Source organism: Corapipo altera, unplaced genomic scaffold, assembly GCF_003945725.1.
Source record: "Corapipo altera isolate COAL_440 unplaced genomic scaffold, ASM394572v1 54, whole genome shotgun sequence".
Lineage (NCBI taxonomy): Eukaryota > Metazoa > Chordata > Aves > Passeriformes > Pipridae > Corapipo > Corapipo altera.
In genome coordinates this window covers 4978029-5000486 of record NW_020884902.1, presented here as the reverse complement: position 1 = coordinate 5000486, position 22458 = coordinate 4978029, and the positions used below count along the sequence as shown (strand labels likewise).

Sequence of the window (22458 nt, the reverse complement as noted above, 5' to 3'; positions counted from 1 at the left end):
ATTCTAACAAAAGCTCATGCAGTACCCTACTACCCACTGTTGGCCTGAATTAGTCACATACTGTACCTTGTTGAAGTGTTTTTGGCTATCATACTTGAGGTGTTTTGGATATATGTATATTTGGTTCTTGTACACTCTGTAAGGTCGAGAATATTTTGTTGATTCCTGCACAAACTCCTCAACTTCCACTGTAGGTTGATACTCCTTTATATTATGAAATGGTTTGATTGGAATAAAGGATGAAGTTACACAGTCTTCAAAAGAACAGAAAAGAGAACCATCACATATTATGTTTGTTTTTACAGTCTTACTACTAATAAGTAATATTGATATGGAACATGCAAAATCCTGCCTTAACTTGCAAGGAATGAGTAATGATGAGATGCAACAGGTCAAATCATGCCTTAAATTTATATGTTACCTCAGAACAATTGCAATATATCATCCTTAAATGGTTTATCTCACTTGAGTTAAGCAGTACAGCATTGGAAGCCTCTTTTGACAACACAGTATTTGATGACATTTAATGGCATAACAGCCCAACTGGTATATGAACAGTTTCAACAGAATATACTGAAGTGATGCTGCTTCTAATTAATTTTACAGTTCAAGATCTCATTCGAGTTTTTCTGTTATCTAATAACATAGTAAATAAAATGAAGAAACAAGTAGTGCAGAACTAGATTAAATATATGACGCAATTGGGACACCTGAAATTAGATCCAGAAACAGAAGATGAAAATAAGCACCCCATCACTCAGATTGGGAGAGATTGAAAATGGACAGAGAACACTCTCTCTGCCTCTCCCATTAAATCACTGAGACATTTAAACTTCAGGGAGAACTCAAGGGCTGTTTCAGCAAAAGCAGCTGAGGGGGTCACCAACTTAGGGTTGTCCTGAGCTATTGTTGGGAAAAGGCACTTGACAGCCCTGCATACAGATTCCTTCCTCAAACCCTATTTTACTTCCTTCTGTCAAATTTTACTTCCTTCTAAACTAGCACAGGAGGAAATTGCCCGTTGCAGGATAATGCAGGCACTCTGCAGCCCAAGCAGGCTGGGGAGAAGCAACTCTGTGCCACCTAGAGTAGCGTGGTTTCTCTTTCCTCTCTTTCACAGGCACTGAAAACAGGTACAAAATAAAACAAACAATGTGTAATTAAATGAAAAAAAAAAAATCAAGAACAATCCTCTGCACACATTTTTCTACTCAACAGGCACTTCTACCAGACCTGTCTCGAGGCAGCAATTATATACAGAAAGCCTATGAAATGTCCTGTTTAATTACAATAATTAATTTTAAAGTGGAATCATACTTGGATGTTCCAAAGGAACACAATCAACTGCAATCTCCAAACAGCCAGGTATGGTCTGTATTTTGCTAATCTTCTCTGCTCTGCAAGGACAGAAATGAAAACATTTCAGAAAATTAGAACAATGGAGATGAGAACCATCACAGGAATTGATCTAAAACGAAAACCAGACCCTGATTTAAGATATAAATATATATTAAATGCATTTTATGTACATCTATTGGCTATTAAATTAAAATCAAATGTAACAGCAGAAAAGAAATATGATTTTTTGTGAATTTTTTTTCCTTGTTCTCATTCCTGCCTTCTCTTTGCAAGCAATATTATTTTGTAGAAGAGGAAGAAACTGGTGAACCGAACCTTACAGAATTAACTCACCTACTTTTTCTTTCTAAAATCTGAATCAAATGTTCCCTAAAAGAATTCAATGAGCACTGGGATGAGAGGAGCCCACAGCAACAGGGCTTCTGCAAGTGCCATGATAAGAGAGCAAGATGTATTCCTTGTGCCCAAGAAATTTGAGAAGTGCCAAAACCATGATGCTAAATTTCTCTTATTAGGAGATGCTTTAGAGAGACAAACACAGCAGTGGTGACTACTAAGGGCAGAGAGAACTTCAGTAAAGTTTCCTGACCAGTAAGATGGCATGGCAAGTTGTGGACTTGATCCATTCCCTGTAGCTGACATTCAATCTTTCTGTGATCTTTTTAATACAAATGGAACAGAAGTTGTTTAGATTAATTCATTTTTAGGTACATTTAGAGTAGAAGGGACAAGAAGGAATTCATGGTTCAATTCTCATGTCACTTATCCAGTATAAACATAGGCTCTGTTCTAGGATTAAACTGATTTATACCTGCGTGGAAGACTATACAGCCAAGCTGCTGTTCACTGATTTACACACTGTCAAACATTTGCAGATGGTTTTCCTTTCAATGTCCACTCTTCAGTTTGTCATAGAGACTCAAAAAAACAAAAGCAAGGAGTGGGAAAACCTATAAAGAATAGGTAGTGGGGAAACCTATAAAGAATGTTTTTAATTTCTCTCTCTCCTTTTTTCTATATTCTTCATTTTTTTTTTTTTTCCCTGAGATAATGTTCCCTTCTTGGTTACTTCACCTGCATCTCCCCTGACAGAAGCTAATTTAAGGAAACACTATCTTTAGCTTATACTAGCATTTATTAATGTGCCAAATGACGTTTCAGTTTTCCTGGAAAGTCCAACCTAAAGCACCCTTTGGCAGGTAATAGCTTAATGTGAAAAACACTAATTTAAAATAATTTAATATGGCCATTTTGGCACTCTGTGTTACATGAAGAAAAAAAAAAAGAAAATTATTCTGCACTGCTTTATAAAGCTTTTATTCTTTTTTAAAGCAAATTAAACATTTTTCCTTACCTTCTGTATTCTGCTATTAGTTTCATCAAATCTTCCATGGAAATCTTATTACTTTCTTGCCTGAATAAAGGTGAGAATCGCGAGTCTCTGTCAACATTTCCCTGATTATCTTTAAACACTGGTCTATAAAGAAAGAAAAATGACATGTTCATAAGCACTCACCCATATGTTTGAACATTTGAAACTGTCATGTAATCTTTTAACGAGGTTATGACATGAATTCTTACACAAATTCAAGGGCTCCCTGCAGATCTTCACACAAGGAAGCTCTGCTGAGCTGTATATTTGCAGGAGCACAGATAATTTCAGTTTACTTCCATGTGCAGTCCCAGCCCTGCAAAGGCTTGAGACCTGGTTTGATCTCACGTGATGCAGAGAGTCCCCACTGACCCCAGTGCAGTGGCACTGCTCACAGTCAGGAGTCGCTGGGGTTTAGTGCTGGCACAGATCACTATCTAGCTCCACATTCACCACTTTCCCCCCTCTTCTATAGCTTAGTCTCACTTTGGAAAGCTGGAAGCACACAGCTCCTCACTGGAGACAGCTCTCTGCTCCCAACTAGCCCTCCATGGGCCTGGCTGCAAGGCTGCCTTCTGCAGCCCAGAGAGACCAGCCTCGGCTGAGAGCCAGGACCCTGCACCTGATGGTACCTCACCATCCTTCCCACCCATCAAGGACATGACTCCTCACTTCAACAAAGAGCCTGACTCCTCATTTCTAGGAAGCATTTTGAAGAATTCGTAACTTCAATAGGTAGCTTTGTCCAAGAAGTTATTATCCAAGGAAAATCATTACAATTTTAAATAAGAGAAATCACAGCAAGCTGTCAAATCCCAACCACCATATCTTACCACACAAAGAAATGCTTTTGCAGAACCAGGTTAGAGACCTCAATGAATGTTCCTATGCATTAATTCTGTCCTGTGCCCTCCAGGAGCAAGATACCAACTCACTGCAGCTTAGCTTTTCTTCACAAAACAGGTTTGTGGAGCACCAACTGAATACTTGGTGAACAAGCTACAAAGTGCCAAATGAAGTGTTAAAAATCTTTAACTGAGAACAATAAATATCAGCTGTTGTGTGCACAGGAAAACATTTCCAGATATTTCCATTCGTGCTCACTGACACTTTCAAGATTTAATTAAGACATTCCAGTGCCCTTTGTATATCCCCAAGTATCACACATGCTGGCTGGACCGCATAATGTAACAGCTATCCAAATTAACGAACCTTGGATTCAACTGTAGTATGAAAAAACATTGCTTAACAAAAGTAAAATGTTCTTGACACTAAGTGCTGTTCTGTGAATCATTTGGCCAATCTTGCTTCCTTAATTTACTTCTCTGTTCCACTGCCAGTGAGAAGAATTGATGCCAGGACAAATTGTTGCCAGATGCAAAATAATAGAGCAAACCTTTGGAAGAGGATTCCAAGTGTAAGTATAAATGCACTGTATCTTAATTGAGAGAAGCACCCCTATTTCATTATTTTTGCAACTGTAGAGAATAATCAACTCTATCAGATTTTTTCCTCCAGCTATTAGAGGGAAATAAGGTCCACACCAACACTCTGTGTCAAAGATCTTAAGTTATTAATGAGAAACCAGACCTAATTTCTGGCAGCCACCACTGACTTTACAAATCCTATCAAACTGCTGTCAAAAAAAAAAAAAAAGGAAAAAAAGGAAAGAAAAAAGATAAGCTTTAATAATTATTAGAGTATTGGTGACACTATGATGTTTCTTGGACTCAGCACTGTCTCCACCTCCAGACTAACAGAGAAGACTAAAACATTCGGTGAGTGATTTCCGCTGTGCCACTGGACTCTGCAGTGTGATGTTGAGCAAACCCAGGCTCTGCTGGAGCTTATTAACTAATTCCAGGACAGGCTCTGACACCAAGCAAACCACTGCTCAGCACAGCAGGGTGCAGGGGCACTCACCAAGGAAGGGCTGAGGATGTTAGCGTAAAAGGGAAAAAAAGCTGAAAGTAGCTCACTCTGGATCAGTGGTACTGAGCACTGCCTTTCAGGAGGCTCAAGGACACAGCTTCATGATCTTTAAGGTCTCTTCTGACCCAAAGCATTCCACGATCATCCACTCCTTTCTGGCCACACTGGTTTGGAGTCAGAAGGGCTTAACAGAGTCATTCTGCCTACAACTTTTGCTCTTCATCATCAGTGCTCCCCGGGTATCATATGCTTTACCTCTAGAACTGCTCCTCATCAGTTCAGCAGCATATTCCAGCCTAAATAATGCACCCAGGACAAAATTAAGGTCATGAAACCACTACAAAACAGGGAAGTATTTCCATCTCTCCAATTTGCAAACAATACTCCATCTAAGTTCTTACTACTACATGAGCAACTTAGATGTGCATGGAAAACAACATAACCCTCCTTAAAAAGCTGTATTTTATGCAGAGAAGAATTAGATGACTTTCTGCTGGTCAAACTGTACTGGTGTCTCCATTGCCTGGGTTTGTTAAAACTGAAGAATTGCCAGAGCAGCAAGTACTGAATGTGTTACATCTGCAGCTAAATAACCACAAGCCCATGTTTTGCTAGATCCTTGCATGTGGAGCAAGTCACAGTGAACATACTGAAAGCATTTGAGAATGACAACTGTCACACCAAAAAAAGGAAATGCATTAGAAACTGCTACAGTCCAGGAGTCCAATATTTGTCTAAGAGAGTAACAATGCCTTACTGTCAGGTACTTATTTACTAGAGATATTTAAATAAGAAAAATTTCACACAAATAAAATCTTGGAGAGATTCTAAGGGTGGTAATGTAGGGGAAAACAAATTAATAGATTACAGTAAAGAAACTGAAACATCATCTCAGTACTTAAAGTGTTTATATGATTCTACTCTTCTGACATTGTTAGCTGATAATCGACAATCCTAAAAATTCTTTGAGCACAGATTACCAATACATTGTTCATAATTTAACACCACAAAAAGTACTTTTGAAGTAGTGGTTTATGGTTTGTGGAAAAATTGCTCACCACCAGGGTTAGACATTCGGTGTGAGATCTGCAGCTACTGGAAATCAATGCAGCCTCACTGCCTTCAGCTACATCAACCCACACCAGCTGAGAACCGAATCAGCAGCTGCACAAGCTACTGAAGGATTCAAATATTAGGCTCTAAAACATGATGTTTACGAGGGTGGAGAAGGTTTGAAGGAATAAAAGTGTAAAAAACTAATCTCAGTGAATGAAACTTCCCCCCACATCTACAATATGTATCTCAGGTACATATTTGCAAACTTTGGCAGTTCTGGCAGGAATATGAGGCTCTGACACACTGTAATTCTAACACATACTGTAATTATACCTGCAAGAGAACACAGACGCCAGATACCACCAACTCCAGTGAGAAATCAGAGAAGAACCCTGAGTCATACCTTTGAGCAATGCTAACAAACTGGTGCCACATGAGCTAATTAAGAGTTTCAGTCTCATGCACAATACTCAACTGTCAAGATTTTGGCTTGCTGAATGTATACATAAAAATCACTCTGTGGCCATCTGTAATGCTTTAAAGGAGGGAAAATTTCCACACAAAAACAGGAGTGTGGTTAATGCCAGAATGAACTAGCTGGAAAACACATTTCCAAACCAGGGTTTTGCTATTTATCACAGCCAAACTGTTTTTTCCCCTGTAGTGCGATAGCCTCATGTGGAAACTTCTATTTTCAAGTTCTGAAAATAGAAATAGATTTTATAGGGCCAAATTATACTTTTCTTTTACCAAAGTCAGTTCTGAGCAATGTTAATACACAAGTAGATGTAAATGAGTGTGGAATTTGAATTCTCTCAGTGCACCCTAGTTAGATGGGCATTTATGGTGCTATCCACCTCGCAGGGAGAGCAGCAGAACTTCACTCATCTCTGTTAAGTCTTCCCTTAGGCAGAGCAAATGCACACCTGCAGCTACAATTCTACAGACAACTAGGGATTGACACTTGGAGAATCCTATAAAAGGAAAATGCACTTCTTTCAAAATGAGAAGAAAACCTTTCTGTATTTTATTCTCGGCAAGATTTGCTGAAGGTGTGAAAGAATGTTCTAGCCTTTTCCACATGCACGAGTGGCTAGCCAGACCCTAAACTAGTTAAAATCATCATACCTAAAGATAGGTACAGTAAGGACCAAGCTGCAGGACATCACCACAGACCACAGGCAGGGAGGACAGAGTCAATAAGAAGTCTTAAGTCAGTCTGGTGCCAAGCCTGCACCTCTTGCCATTTTACAGTCCATTACAAGGTGAAAGTGGCTCTGTCAACTCATCAATATGATTTTGATGAATGGTCCTTTGGCTACACAGTAGTAAATATTTATGAGTATCCTTGAGCTTGCGATGACAGACCAGAACACATTATCTGCCTTTCTCTTGAGCAAGCATGCACTTACCTCTCCTATCTAACTGGATATCGACAAAAAAGTATGTCAATAAAAAATAAATGAACTCTTCAAATGGCCATACCTCACAGCATGTCTTCCTCTTTGCAATCTAAGCACCATATCCTAAAATCACAAGCTTTCCCACACACACGTCATGGGAATCTGTGCAATCCTGGTGCTCCACACTCCACACCAGAGGCACACAGAGCTCTCTCTCATAGTCATGGGTGATGCCACAACACGACTTTTTCACCTAGCACTTGCTCTTTCTTTCTCCCTACAACTTCAGGCAGCTCTCCATCTGGCCTGCTACTGTGAGAACAGAAGCCACAGAGGAAAAGGAATGTTTTCACTTGGCAATTGACAGATTTCCTTTTTATAGGGAATATAAAAATTTATAGTCCCTGCTCTGTGCATGGCAGAAAGAAGGGAGAGCTGTCACAGGGACACAAAGGAGTGTCTCAGTCAGGGAGCTTTCTCATCCCAGGGCAGCAATAAGTTGAAGAAATTACAGAAGACTGAGAAGGAAAAAAGGGAGAGGAGAGCAAAAGGAATTACATGGAAATTTGAAGGGAGAACAAACAGAAAAAAAGGCATAGAATCATAGAATAGATTGGGTTGGAAAAGACCTCCAAGATCATCAAGTCCAACCCCTGATCCAACTCCAATTACTATATCATGGCACTAAGGGCCACGTCCAATCTCTTTAAAAACCCCCAGGGATGGTGAATCCACCACCTCTCTGGGTAGGCCATTCCAATGCCTAATAACCCTCTCTGTAAAGAATTTCTTCCTAACATCTAACCTAAACCTCCCCTGGTAGAGCTTGAGTCACATACACATGCATATTTGGTAAAAGGTGATCAAAAGGCACAGGGGTGCCTCAATATTGAGGTGAGACCAGCAAGAAATTACACAGGAGGAGAGAGAGAGGAAGAACAAAAATTCATTACTGTCAGTTATGTCACTGACCTGACATAAAACCCAACTGACCTGCCAAACAAGAAAATACAAATTCTCCATCACCTATTAACCATGAAAAATGCGAGACTACCTGAACCACAATCCCTCAATATCACCCCCAAGGCACTTCAAATCCTTGGTTAGATTTTTCTTAAAACTTGACAAGCATCATAACCACAACAGAGCTTCACACCTGGGCACCTACTTTCTGGGTAGCCACTGCAACTATATTTCAGACCATAATTATCTTTGCAGGAAATTCTTGTGAGAACTGTGACTTTGAAATCTCTTTGGTAATTTTTAGTACTCAATGAATGTGGAGCTCACAATAAATTGGTATTCTGTCAGCTACCTTTGCTACTCCCTGACAACTTCACTACATACCTGAAGAAAAGATTCCCCCACAGTAACATTTAATGAGAAAGTAACTGATGTTTAGCTGTGAGAAAAATAGGGCAATGAAATAATAAAGCTGCAGGATCTTCTGGGGTCTGGACCAGAAAGAAAGCTTTGCTAGCTTCAGGCAGAAAAAGTGAAAAAGAACAAAAGGACAGAAGTCCAGGAACAGAAAAAGCTATAAGATGCTTATAAAATCATGAAAAGAGCAAATACATACCTCACTGACCAAGCAAATGGCATACGGTATTTCCCCAGCTTGCTGCAGAACTGCTTATTGGATTTTAACACCTTCTGTGCACACTGCGAAAAAGGAAATGTAAATTATTTCATCAATATCATTCTAACATCTGAAATGCTGCACAGAGTATATCCTGGTACTCCTCTGCTGAAGAGGCTATAGTGTCCCTAAAATAATTTGGCCTGGTACTGCCCACAACAAAGGTTCTGAGTGCACAGCAAAGACAAAACAAGACAAATATGATGATGCTGCTGACAAACTAAACCCTGTCACCACTCCCTTAGTCAGAACTGCATTAAAGTTGTTATTCCAGTTTTCTGTGATGTACCCAATGCAGGTGCAGTGCCTGCTCTCAGAGACAAACAGGTGCCTACCCCAGTTTTGCACGTGTACCAAGTTCCCTAGCTCATAAAAGATTGCTGAAAAAGAATACCTCTCTGCTAAGTCATAACTGGCATAGCAATGTACAGTGAATGTATTTGCACGTTGCAGACAAAATGGTCCTTCATTCATTTAGTCAATGGAACTTGGACATTTGCTTTCTGAAGCGTGGGCCTCCTGGGAGCTTGTCCTGTTCAGCAGACACACACTGCTGAGATTCATCAGCACAATTTGGAACGCCTTCAGCTTCCAACATGCTGCAGCTTACAAAGGAGGAAGTGATGTTCCTGTTACATTACCTTAAAAGAATCAGGATTCTTAATGTAAGGTTCAGCACTGCTGGCAATGTTTCCTGTAAGCACCTTTTCTATTTTTGCCACTAGTACGATCTCAGAATGAGGATTACTTATGGAGAAAAGAGCCTGTGGATAAAAGGGGAAACAGTTAAAAACTTACAGCAATACTGAAGAAATGAAATATTGCCAGTGCTCCCTGTTGATGGAAACAATAACAAACCAAATTCAGAAGGCATTATTAAGGATTATTATCTCTACATATTCAATACAGCCAGAGAGAAAATAAAATCTTTGTGCTAGTGCTGAAGTAACCTTGTGCTCATGCAGCACTTTGCAAACAGACTGACTCAAGTCAAAAGGCAGTGTGACCATGTTAGCACTGCCTGACCTAACTGTTCCTCTTGGACAGTACTTAAAAGCTACCCTAAATCAGTCATACCTCAGGGTAATGAAAGGGAGAAAAAAAGGTAATACCTAGTGTTTCAGCATACAGCTTACAGCAGTGAGAATGTGGAAGCACTTTCAGATTAATGCAGTATCTTGGTGTTGTTTTAAGTTGTGATTTTGTTTGACTGGTTAGGAGAGGACAGCAAATGGACCCAAAGAGCACAGGAAATATGGGTGGTTTCTTCAAATGAGACACTAACTTCTATCAAAGTTTTGACTGTAAATAGTCTTAAAGTCTATACAGGCAGCTCAGAAATTAAGCATCTGTATACAAGTACTACTGACACACAAAAAGAATTTTCTTGAAAACAAGAACCACTGGTAGTATACAAAAATTCTCCAATGAAAATGAATGCTACAGAACTAAAATAAGTCACACGAGTCACTAAGTCATGCAAGTCACATGGGGAATACCTGTTTGGGGTATTTCAGCCATTCTTCTGGGAACCCTTTGACCTGTGGTTCTTCCATTTCATTTGAGTCTATGTTTTCAACTGTGCCATTTTCTAATGAACAGGAGGAACCTGAAATCATCTGTCTGACGAGGGGGTGGTTCAAATCCACGTGAAAATCAGCAGAGATCTTCCTGCCATCCCTGACATCATACAGTGCCACGCTCACAAAGAAAGGCTCTACCTGGAGAAAATACCAGAAACATAATACAGTGGTAACTAAGAGGATGGGGGTAAAGTCTAGCTTTTAATGGGTTTCCGCAACTAGAAAAAAAGAAAGCAAATAAATATTATTTACAAATTACGAGATGCATTAAAAACACAGGCTCACCCCCCCCCCCCCCCCCCAAATTAGTTTCCAATCATGTGATTTTAGGGGCTTTTAAAGATAGTTTGTTAACAGGGTGCCAGAATAGGAATGGACATGTTTAGAAACTTACAGAATCAAAACCAAATGTATTTGTAACAGATAATTAATTATTAGAATAAATTAATACAGCTCCAGAAAACACATTACAGGATTTTTAAAATGTAGATTCAGAGTCATTATAAAAGAAGGAAGAGTGAGGGTGGGCTTTCTAGGGATCGTCAGGAATGAGGCACAAAGATGACAAACGTAAGTAGATGAAAAATGTTTACTGGCTCAACACAAAAACGTGGGTGTATTATCCTGTGGGAAACACATGTTCCATTTTGCTGGGAAGCCGAGAGCATTCAAACCACTCTGACAGTGCCCACTTATTCTATGGCATAGTACCAGGGCATTCAGTCCTATGACTGAGAGTAACCTCCAAAGAGCATTCGTGGTTCTGAGGGAATACATCAGGCTCAGAATAACACCACCTGAGTTGTCCAGAAGGTAGAATCTTAGAACTTTGGAGATAAAAAACAAGGTGTAGCAGGTACAATGTTTTATGCCTTTTCAGCCTCTGTACTGGATATTACATGCCCTTGATACAGTTACCATGACTTTATTTAAACAGTTATTCCAGCCTGCCAAAAAAAGATATTGATCACAACATGCTGAATAGGGACTCGCTGTAGAGGTCATCTTCAAATGAAAAACAAACAAATCAACAAACAAATCAATGTCTCATATGTAATATGAAAGCTGAGTTGCCAGGACATTCATGTCTCAAAATTTTCCTGCTTCAGAGGAGAACTAAAAGCTATAGACTGATATCTACATCTCATTTTCCCCTGTCCTTTTATCTTACAGTAAGAATAAGCAAAATTTTCTGTTTTGTCCTGTTTTTAGCAGGATTTTTCCACTAGACGAGCATCCTGTCCTTTCTACTTTGTCTTTTCTTCTGTAACTTAATCTGCTTCATTCCTGGTCTCTCTCTGAAAAAAAAAAATCTCCAGTTCACCAGCCACTGATAGATAGGTCTTGGCAGTTTAAACTTGTTTTTCTTATAGCAATTGTTAAGAACCCTCAATGATTTTTAATTGTCCACTGAAATGTAGTTAAAAGTCTGCAATCTAAATCAAAATGCCTAATGAAAAGTTAATCAGTTTCATTATTCAATCCAAAGGGATAGTCAGGGGAGGAGGAGTGGATGCACTGCGTGTGTGTGATAGAGATTTCCCTTCCTCTTCTCTTTCCAAAGTAATAAGAGCACAGAAAGAGAGAAAAAAAAAAAAAAAAGGAAAGAGAAAAATCATAGGGAAATAAGAAAAGCTTACATTGGTTGAAGGATCATTTTCATTTTCAGTAACACAGGCCTGGAGATTCAAACTGAGGGATTTGCAAGTTATCAGGATCCTCTTTGCAGGCTTTTCTTCAAATGGCTTTATCACCAAGTTTGTCCCCGGAAACTCCTTTTTCTGAGGATTCAATGCCTGAAATAAGTTGGCCAATTTGTTATACACTGGAAAAGGCATTGTATTCCAAAACTAAGCAAGCTTTTCAAAAAGGTCTAGACAATCACTGAAGCATCTGAAAACCTCAAAAAGTCATTTCTGGTCTCTTCATATTACTATAGTAAATGAGTGTTATTTCCAATTTATAGATTAGGAAGCAAACCAAAAAGATTGCCTGAGGACATAAATAATGTCAGAGGCAGAATTAGGAATTAAAATTAGGTTTCTTCTAATTTTAGAACAGATGTTTTTCTTGTTTACTTACTGTTTCTGAAACTTTAGCTCTTAATTTCTTCATATAGCTTAAACATCCTCCTATTTTCAGACTCTTAAAATCAAATTTTAGAATGAGATTTCAGACCTCTCCAGTCCTTTACCCTTACTTATATACCACACCACTATTTCAATTCAATAAATATTTTTTAATAATGGTGTTACAGTTTATTGATAACAGGTTCAAGTTTGAATATATAGTGATCCCATTGTTACTTAAGCCTTCTTTTCAACTAAAATAAAATTTCCATTTAATTACATTCAGTGCAAAAAATAATGTTCTTTGAATCCCAACACTAAACATTACGCATACCTTCATCTGTACCTTCCTACTTGTTTTTATATCAATTTATGTTTGTGTAATCAAATTCCATGTAAAGAATAACAGTAAGAACACTGTTCTTGTAACACTGCCAGTCTTAGAGAAGGTTCTGATCTTGTAATATTTTCAGTTTGCTTTAATGCTTGTTTTAAGCTAATTCAAAGCTTAGCTCAACTGGACTAGATGACTTCCAGAGGTCACTGCCATCCTCGATCACTCTGCAAACAAATATGTGTAGAGTCTACACAGAAATCTTTATGGACTGGAGACAGCTTCCCTCTCCATTCAAAGTTGAAGTCCTGGGTATACCCAGTTGCTTGTTGAACTACAATCCACTCTGGTGACTTAGCTAACCCAGTTAGCTCAGACCACCTGTACTTTAAAAGTTTGAAGAATTTGAAAAAAAAATAAATTAAAAATCGCTTACTGCTATATCAGGATCCAAAGAGAAAAGGTTTAGTCGCTCTGTATTTCGAGAAGCTTTCACTGTTTCTTCTGTTTCTGTGATATACTGTGGTGACAGATAATAAATTAGTTTTCTGCACAAGAACAGAAATCCATAGAGTTGTTAGACTTCTAAATGAACAATCAATGTTTCACTTGTAACAACACTTCCCACTTCTGCAGCAGTTGAAGCACTCTTTGCCTGTGAAGTAGGGATTTTCAGGTCATGATACTTCTAAGAAATCCCAAAATAGATCAAATAAATAATTCAATTTCATGCATGTTCGTGTATGCTATCCATTGGGTAAAAGGTCAGAATGGTGGATCTGTGCACCAAAATTATTTTAGAGATTTGCAAGTTGAAGGGAAAAAACCCCCAGCAACATGCCCCACAGAAAAACACTTGTGCCAGGGGAGGGTAGAAGGGGGAGCAGTGAAGCATTTCCAAACTAGCTTTTCATTAAAAAGCTTCTTAGCACTGTCTACAATTATCTCATCCACATGAAGCAGTTTATGAGATCCAGAGGACAAAATGCCTCCCCTGACAGTACATGTGCCTTTCAATGAAGTTACAGAAGGCAATGAGCAGTTCAGAGCTTGTTTCTTTGCTAGTCACACGGGAAATCTTGACTCTCCAAGGGCCAATCTCTTCTGAAGTGCATTTAAGACGAGCAATATTTCACAGATAACTGCAGGGACCAGACCCTTACTGACTTCACAGGTCTAAATCGAACTTCTCTGTGAAGCACCTCTTTACATCTAGTGAAGATTTTCTCACTTACACAAAACAATAATTTGTTCAGAAAGAAAGTTATTCCAGTCATTTGTCGTATCTCTAATAATTGCAATGGGCTGTGTTATGTTTCAGAACCTTTCATAATATTAATGATCACCTATTGGCAGGTATTTTTCACCTAGGAAGTTCTTTCCAGTAAACTTGTAAAGATAAATATAATATCCATTACTTTTGCAAAGTCTGGGTGCAAGGCGTTCTCTGAAGAATCTGTCTCTTCCTGAGAGCAATCATAATTCACAGAAACTTCTGCAGGGTCTTGAAGAGAAGAAAAAAATACAGATTGTTTTATTATTCTTGCTATTACCACTGGGTTTAAAAGAAAAAAAGAACCTATTCTTATGCTATTTCTTTTCATTCCTTTTAGTCTCATCAGGCTAACAAATGGAAGTGATACTAATGTAAACTTCTGTCCTCCTCAACCCCACTTCCCACTGCTGCTTACTGTAACTTAGTCTATGTTTAAGCTTCCAAACAAGAGGCCTGACTCTATTCAATGAAACATCCAAGACATTCATCCATGACAAACATTCATGCCCACAACAAAGACCTTCTCCTCTCTCATTCTTTTCTGATGCAACACCAAGGGTTATGTCAACTCAAAGATTTTGGTTTGGGAATGAGAGGGATGCAGTCCTGACTCTGTGAGCTGCAAATCTATGGACCCAGAAAACAGCACTATACAGCAAGCCCTGTGCTTTACTCAGCTCATCAGGTACTGCTCTCTTTTCACGAGGTAGTTCAGCCTCATGTGAGATAAGTCATTACAGTCATTTAGGGCTCTTCTGCCAAGAAAGCATCATGCCTTTTGACAAGTTAACTCCATAGTACATTCCAGTTGCTTGTTACTAGGGTCTTTTTACCAGTAGAAACTTCTGTTTTCTGTTAGCCTGTGTTTTTGACCTTTTATGCACATATTTCTTCCTGTTTCATTAATATCCCCTGTGGGTGGGATTTTCAAAAGTACTTCTCTGATTCTGAAGTGCAAGACTCTTTTGCCTCCAAGTTATAAAAATGTCTTTGGCTATATGAAGAGCATCCTGTCCTTCCAAAATCAGAACTTATTATAAACATAAGGCTAAGGAGTTCAATTAGCTCTGAACTTCCCTAAGAGTCAGAGGCATGTGGATTCGAAGCTTTGACTCAGCTCAGAGCACACACAGTTCAAATCTGTATTAAGGTTTCAAGTGTTTTCAGTCTTAGAATTTCAGCTGGGGCTCATCCAAACTGAACATGGATTTATTCCGTGGAGGAATGAGTTACTGTCACATGAAGAGTACAGTATAACAGAGCATCCAATTCTTTCTTCCACAGCAAAAGCATATTAATATGCAAACTCAAAAAAGCAAGAAATGAAAAGTCAATAAACTTTCAGGAAAGAGCAATATACCACAGCTGGGATTATTATTTTTTATAATACTCCAGATCTTTAAAGAAAACAAAATGCTGGAAAAAGAAATAATCTAACCACTCTCCAGCACAAAACTCTTTAAAACCTTCAGACTTCCAGGACAGTAAACCAAAAAGTACTAGCAAGATCACTGACAGAAAGGACTAAATTTGAAAAAGAGCTGCATATGCAAAACAGAGCCACGTTGCTCCTGCTGACTTTGTGGGGAGCCATTTTACCTCCCCTCCAGCCTTTTGAAAATGATCTGTGGGGAGTTAGCTGACATTGTTCAGGGACTGCCAAGACTGGTATTGATTTCTGACGAAGCAGCAGGTACAGAATCCATTACAGACTCGGGCAGTTAAAATGATTCAATACTGATATCTGAAAGTTCCATATTTTACATTTGATTAAAAAACCTCCCAACAACACAAGAGACTATTTACTCTTACCAAGTTTCAGATCAGTGAGATCTGCACTTTTCCTCTCCTGAATGGTTCCCTCTGGATTTATTTGCAGGATTTTGTTAAGAGTGAAAATCCAGTCATCCATATCCTGCTCATTTTCAGCTGCCAGCACAAAATATGTGAGGTCATTCATTTTCAATTCAAAGGCATGTTTCCTAAGCCTGTTATTCTGTTGGAACAGAAGGAAAAGAAAAAATAAACTCTAGAACTAATATAAAAAAGTTACTGAAAAAGGCATCCATAAGATGGACTTGTATATGGCCACTTGCTAGAAATAACATTCAAGCAAACTTCTGTGGCTTTAAAGAAAATCCAAGCAGTGCAATATTAACGCAACTTTATGTCAATTTTTTCTTGGGTCGTTGTGCATCTGTGGCCAAACATACATCTTCTATTTAGCCATAGAAAGGGAAGAGTGGACAATACTACAGAAAGGAATACTTCCCAAGTGGAATAATAAAAGACCTTTGAAGGCAAAGTATAGCACTGCTACACAAGTCAAAGCTGTCTGAAGAGAACAGCTCTAAAGAACAAGTCTCCTACACCTTACCAGCACACCAGACTCTCAGAAAGACAAACCAAAGTCATGCAAACATTTGCTCAGTGGGAACAGGACTTTCCAGAAGATTGCAACAAGACAAATTCCTACAGAATAAAAGATTACAATGGGTACTTCCCACCTCTACAACAAAGGGGATCTCAACAATTCTTTACAAAAGGCAAAAGCTGAGGTATAGTACTAGTCAGTCATTGCAATGGCGCCCTTTTCAAGTACAGAACAAGAACACATGCCCAGTATACTGGGAAAAGATTGAGTTTGGAGCTCTGTTCTGCATCACCAGATTTTACCTGCAGTAGATGGTTAATCCATTAATTTCTGTCATAAGTATTAACAGGTACTTAGTTACTGAAACAGTTCAATAAAATTAAACAAAGTGATGTGATCTACTTCATTATTCACATTTATCAAATCAGTGAGGCATATATCTCTCAGTCTTAAGGAAGCAGTTGCATCTTCCTCCTTGCTTAAATCTGAAAGAACACTGACACATCCTACCCCCTAATACTTCATCAATTTTTTAAAACTACTGACTACAGACATCACTGCCACCATTTTTATTTCAGTATTCCAGAAAACTGCCACAACTTTGCTGACAGATCTAACCTTGGAGTGATGGTGACAAAGGAAAAAAACTAATAACTGGCCATTTCACTCAATTTTATTTTTCTTCATTAACAGTCTCAAATAACATGACAGTGGTCTCTTGTAATTCCACATATTGTAACTATTTTTCAGTAGGGTCCTATATCAACAAGGTTTTAAGAAGTTTCTAAGCCAGATGGTGAGATGATAGTGATACTTTTATTTAAGAGCAACAGAGGCAAAATCTGATACTGATTAGCAGGGAAGGAGACTGAGAACTCAAGATACTGAGAATCAAGTTCCATGAACATTTTTATTCCAGCAGCAGAGATGATTTAGAAGATTCCTACCCAATCTGTTGCTAATCACTTGCTCCAGTTCTTATATTGCAGGTCACGACCCAGATCAGGAATCAGTTTAACTACTTCTTCTGGAGCTACTTGGGTCAACAGAGTCAGACAGATCTTGGCTTTTCAAACTGACCTGGGACTCTATGTGTGTATATGTGTACCTGTGTGTTATTTTTCAGTTCTGCTACTGGAAATTCTCTTAATAGGAAATAGATTTCCTATTCAGTACTTTATGGAGGTGAATATTCTTTCTGGGATATAAATTTTAGCTCATCAAACACAGGGTAAAAATAGAATTGGGTTTTGTAGCAATTGGTTCTTGGGTGTTCAGTATTTTTCTTGATCGTGAAATCACTCTAATTCTCCAATCATATGTTCAAATTAATGTAAAACAAGAACTAAAATTTCACTAAAACCTGCTACATATATAACATGAGGACTTGACCAAGAGCTAGAAGTTGAACAAAACTATGCCAAGAATCTTAGGAGAGGCCTTTTTTTAAAGATAGATTATTTGTAAAGTGGATTACATACACTAGTTTATGCACAATCTATAAATAAAAATGCTATGTTGCAATTTATCTCCAGAAAGTAATTTAAAATTAATACATTTACTGTCTATATTATATACTTCCCCTTATAGCATGGTCAAGATCTTTTAAGTCAGGTACTGAAACACTATCAGACATTATCTAATACAGCAATACATCTCGCATGCTGAATCTTAAGAACATCAGGGCAGGAAAACTTCAATATCCACTTTTCCATCTGCACTTCAGACTTCTGGCAAGCAGATGAGATCTACAGTAAAGTCTTTGTTTCAAATCTAAGGCCAACTATTTTCTTCCTGATCAGTTAACTGGAAAAAAAAAAGTACAATTTTTAAGTTTGCTCCTCTATAACTCCTTCCATATGGTATGTGGACCTTGAGGTTGACCTGTAATCTTCAACACTTAATTTCAAGTTTAAAAATTTCTTCTAGGAGGAAATAATACAAGATTCAAAAAGAAACTATGAATGAGCTCTAAATGAAATATTAGCCTAAGCCTAATGCCTGCAGGGTCATTCTTCCAAAATAACAGAATTTTTCTGGGAGCATTTAGTATTTTATCTGGAGATGATTTCTCCGGGATGTTTACTACAATTTAGCTATTCAACCTCTATCAAACAGGAGCTCAAAGTCATTCATACAGAGTTAAACAACTTATAGTGGTGTTAAAACTTATTAAATTAGAACTTTCATGTCACATTTTTTCACTAACTATTCAGTTTTACCTAAATCTTTCTGAACACTATATGGCCTCCCTGTTTATGGCAGCTCTAAGCCCAGTTTTGTTTTTCAGACCTATGATTCTAAGTTCATCACAGACTTTGATAGTTGATCATATTTAACCTAGTACCCCCTTGGCTAAGACTTTAACTTCCTGCTAGTGAAGATAGCTCGTAAATTTGTGCATTCCATATTAAATATCAATCAAAGAACAACCACGGAAATGAATGTCTGCGGGTGGGCAAGAGGAGAACACACTGTTCAACCAGTCTGGGGCAATTTGGATGAACACTGCAGATTTAGAAGGCAGCTCTCAAAAATTCAGAAGGAGGAGAATTTCAAAGGTTTTCTGAGCTTTTTTCTCAGACGTTATTCAAAAAGGCCAGAAATCTTGCAGTCAAGACACACCACCACAGCAGAATGGGCATCTACTGGCACAGCATTAAATTTGTAGGTAAAACCACACTACAGAGATGTTCAGGGCTGGACTAGAGCTCTGGTTGAGACCCTCCCTTACAAGAAAGCACTTGCTGCCAGCAAGCAGCAGCAAGCAGTAATTTCTAAACAGGATTTCTGTATAAAAATGTCCTCTACAGCTTCTGCTACGTTTCTAAGTTCCCTGTTAGGGTCTTTCAAGCCAATGGACCGGTACCAGCAAACATCACTGTCTTTCTATGTATTTATCTCCATCCTCTTCTATACCTGGTTGGGAAAAGAAACACCCTTTTGAACTACACAGGGGGAATGGTCATTGCCCACAGAGCTGGGGACTGCTAGGGACTGTGAGCAAGTATTTGTTCTCAGAGTGAGTTACTGACTGATTGCTTTTATTACTTCAAAAAGGTTTAGGGATGAAGGAGAGACTTCACAACCGACAAGACCTTGTGTTTATCAGGGGTCTTCCCCTGCATTATCTGAAAGGTGTCTTTCAAAGCAACCCTCAGATCAGTCTGCACCTAGCACTGTTACCAATCTTTACTGGTTAAGCAGTAAAGAATAAAGTATAGATAAAAAAAAAGGAATTTCCTTATTCAGTGGCACATTGGATTAGATCAATCAGTAGTCACATACTATTCAAGATAACATCTTGTTTAGAATTAAAAAAGAAAAAATAGAGATATACTAATAGAATTATAGGAAAGGCAGAACAAGATGGAGGAAAAATGTTAAGAACTCAATCTTAGGGGCAGTAGAAGTAAAAAAAAAAAAAAAGGGTTGTGTTAAACATTTCTGGCTATTCATTTTTCCAACAAACAACAAGGTTCTGTCCTACCTGCTGACATTAAGACTCTCTATCACCTCCAAAAGTGATGATTTTAAAAAAGGCTCAGGATACAAGATTAATTTTCCACTTGCCCAACAGCCAATGCTTTGTAACCTGAATCTCTTCACCCCACAATATGTAAGCATGCTCTTAGTAAGCATAGGGTAAAATCTGACATCTAAGAAAATAATTTCAGTGAAAAGTAACATTTTACAGTGTTTTTTCTCATGTGTGCCATGGATGAAGAGCATAAGCATGATCTGCTACCATAATTCAGTTGTGGTTTTGCAATGTGTCAGTCTGAGCACTCGCATCAATTTAAAGAGCAAAAGCAACGGTGCTCTCGTTTCCTGAAACTGCTAATGAGACCCTATTTCATTAATGTACGTGTTCTTCTGCTTGCCTTTTAAAATGTATCCAAGACCCCAAACAATACAGTGAAACAGACTGGAACTTACCTGTACAACTCCCGTGCAAGAATCCAAGAAAATACATCCCTTTGGCTCCTTCGATATTTTTTCATCTTTATAAAAATTCATAATATATGAGTTATCTGACAACTGTGTCAGCTGGAAGTAGCGTTTTTTGAATGACTGAAGTGGTGGGGAAAAAAGAAAAATGAAAATTGTTGTGCTGCAAATTATTTTCACTGATATTTTACTCACAAGGTTTACATAACAGGCAACTCCTGAACTGCAGTATTTCGCAGACACCACAATATTACTTTACTATCATTAAAAATAATGTAATCAAACATGAGATATAAACAGCTAAATGACAATGGAAAACAAGTGTGCTTCTGTGGGGGATATAAATCCAAATGGAATAAGGAAAGAATAATGCTGTCTCCTTACCCGAACAGTAATGCTATTGTTTACAGTGCTGTTGAAATTCCCTTTATAAAGCCATCCAGACTTGTAAACTCCGGCTGCTAATCCTCCTCCTCCTCCTCCTCCTCCACCACCACCACCTTTGGAAGATGAGTGGGATGTTGTATCCTGTATGGAAGAAATATTGCAGGGACTTGCTTTCTGGATTCTAAGACGAAAGACAACTGCAATGTGTGAATATCTGCTTGACAACAAATCACCCTCTCATTCCTTTTAAAATAAGATGTTATTAATATGCCTCCCATGTACAGGATGAAATAAGAGACAAAGCCATTCCACTAATTTCAGAGTTATTTAAAATATGAAATATTTTATAGAAGATAATGAGCCTCAATTATCATTCTTCATTTGATATTAAAACAATAAATAACTCTTTCCCAGGGAAAAAAACCAAACCACCAAAAACCAGAATACATACTTCATCCTTATCCACATCTTCATGATCGATTTCAAAGGAATGTGATGGCAGTTTCTCTGGTCTACATTCACTTCTGGGAGGGGAGAAAAAATTTTATTTATTAAAAATAATTGTGTACTGGTTATGTGAGGGAAGTAACCATCTCAAGCCCCCATGGTAATGTCAGTACACCTATTGCTGTGATCCTACTGTCTTCTTTAAAAATCACTAGTTTTAAAATACAGCTTCTTTCTTAAGCCACATCTATTTTTTTTCCCCCCAAAACTATGAAATTGCAACTGTTCTAAACAAATTATGAAATATCAGTTCCTATTCTCTTCACTGCTTTTCCACCACAATGGATGACAAATCTGAAACAACTTCCAAAGAGATATCCCATTTAAGGCTATCAAATGAATGAGACTGAAGTCTTCAATAACTTTTTCTAAGCAAAAAGAACATTAGAATTTTCATCTTAAAGCTTCTATATAGCTTCATAATTCAGTTAGATTCAGAAGATCAGAGTAATGAGAAATACCCATCTGTCTTCACTTTCCCCATTTCAAAGTCAGTGTTCTCCTGATGTGCCTACCCCACCATAAGTGCACACAGAACACAGGAGTGTTTTATCCTTTCTTCAGTTTGTTCCAGTTTTGCATTTTAATGTAAACAACTGATCAGTATTTTGAATAAAAGGAACATTTACAATCTATTGGCACCTTTCACATCTGTAAAAGTATAAATATTCAGAATATTTGTGATGGAAATTCACTGCATGTTTTTTAACGCAACCATTAAAAAACCATTTTTTAACTGCTGTTAAAAATCCTTACACAAACACTCCTTCCCGCTCGAAAGAACTCCAAAGCAAAAACCTCAAGTCAAATCCCAACTTTTACCAAAAAAAAACAAAAACGTGCAAGCCTTCACATTTTTAAACAAAAATTCCATTGTCTTATTCATTATTCAGAGCTAAAGTGCACTGCAATGCTCTTGAGGTGATGTGTAGGCAGATTGACCGATGCCCTCTGGCCACACATGGACAGGTAACTTCACTGCACTGCCTGATACTTGTACCAGTATTGGGACAAATAGTCAGCTACTTTAAAAAAAAAAAAAGAACCAACAAAACAAATCCCCAACCCTAATCCCCTTGACGCTCTTGAGGAGGGAAAGAAGGAGTCAGAAATCTCCTGGATTAGTGGGGTGCTGAGCCTTCACTACACGATACAGCAACTCTGCCCCTCTCTGCTGCTCCATGTGCAGACAGTGAGCCTGTCCCATGGAACCACA

General features: G+C 38.2%; 1 protein-coding gene across 10 annotated transcripts in view; it reads right to left on the bottom strand.

Annotated features, from left to right (window-relative positions):
• DOCK10 (dedicator of cytokinesis 10) overlaps window positions 1–22458 on the bottom strand; it is a 122038-nt gene that overhangs the window by 49432 nt on the left and 50148 nt on the right. For all 10 annotated transcript variants that reach the window (XM_027650610.1, XM_027650611.1, XM_027650607.1 and 7 more), the window contains exons 5-17: window positions 21187–21259; window positions 20733–20876; window positions 20337–20471; window positions 15836–16019; window positions 14166–14251; window positions 13184–13267; window positions 11985–12140; window positions 10261–10482; window positions 9403–9525; window positions 8702–8784; window positions 2714–2836; window positions 1318–1397; window positions 67–254 (exon numbers count right to left, since the gene is read on the bottom strand). In XM_027650610.1, coding sequence (XP_027506411.1) covers window positions 67–254; window positions 1318–1397; window positions 2714–2836; window positions 8702–8784; window positions 9403–9525; window positions 10261–10482; window positions 11985–12140; window positions 13184–13267; window positions 14166–14251; window positions 15836–16019; window positions 20337–20471; window positions 20733–20876; window positions 21187–21259 — 1681 coding nt within the window. The remainder of the gene's footprint in view (window positions 1–66; window positions 255–1317; window positions 1398–2713; window positions 2837–8701; window positions 8785–9402; window positions 9526–10260; window positions 10483–11984; window positions 12141–13183; window positions 13268–14165; window positions 14252–15835; window positions 16020–20336; window positions 20472–20732; window positions 20877–21186; window positions 21260–22458) is intronic.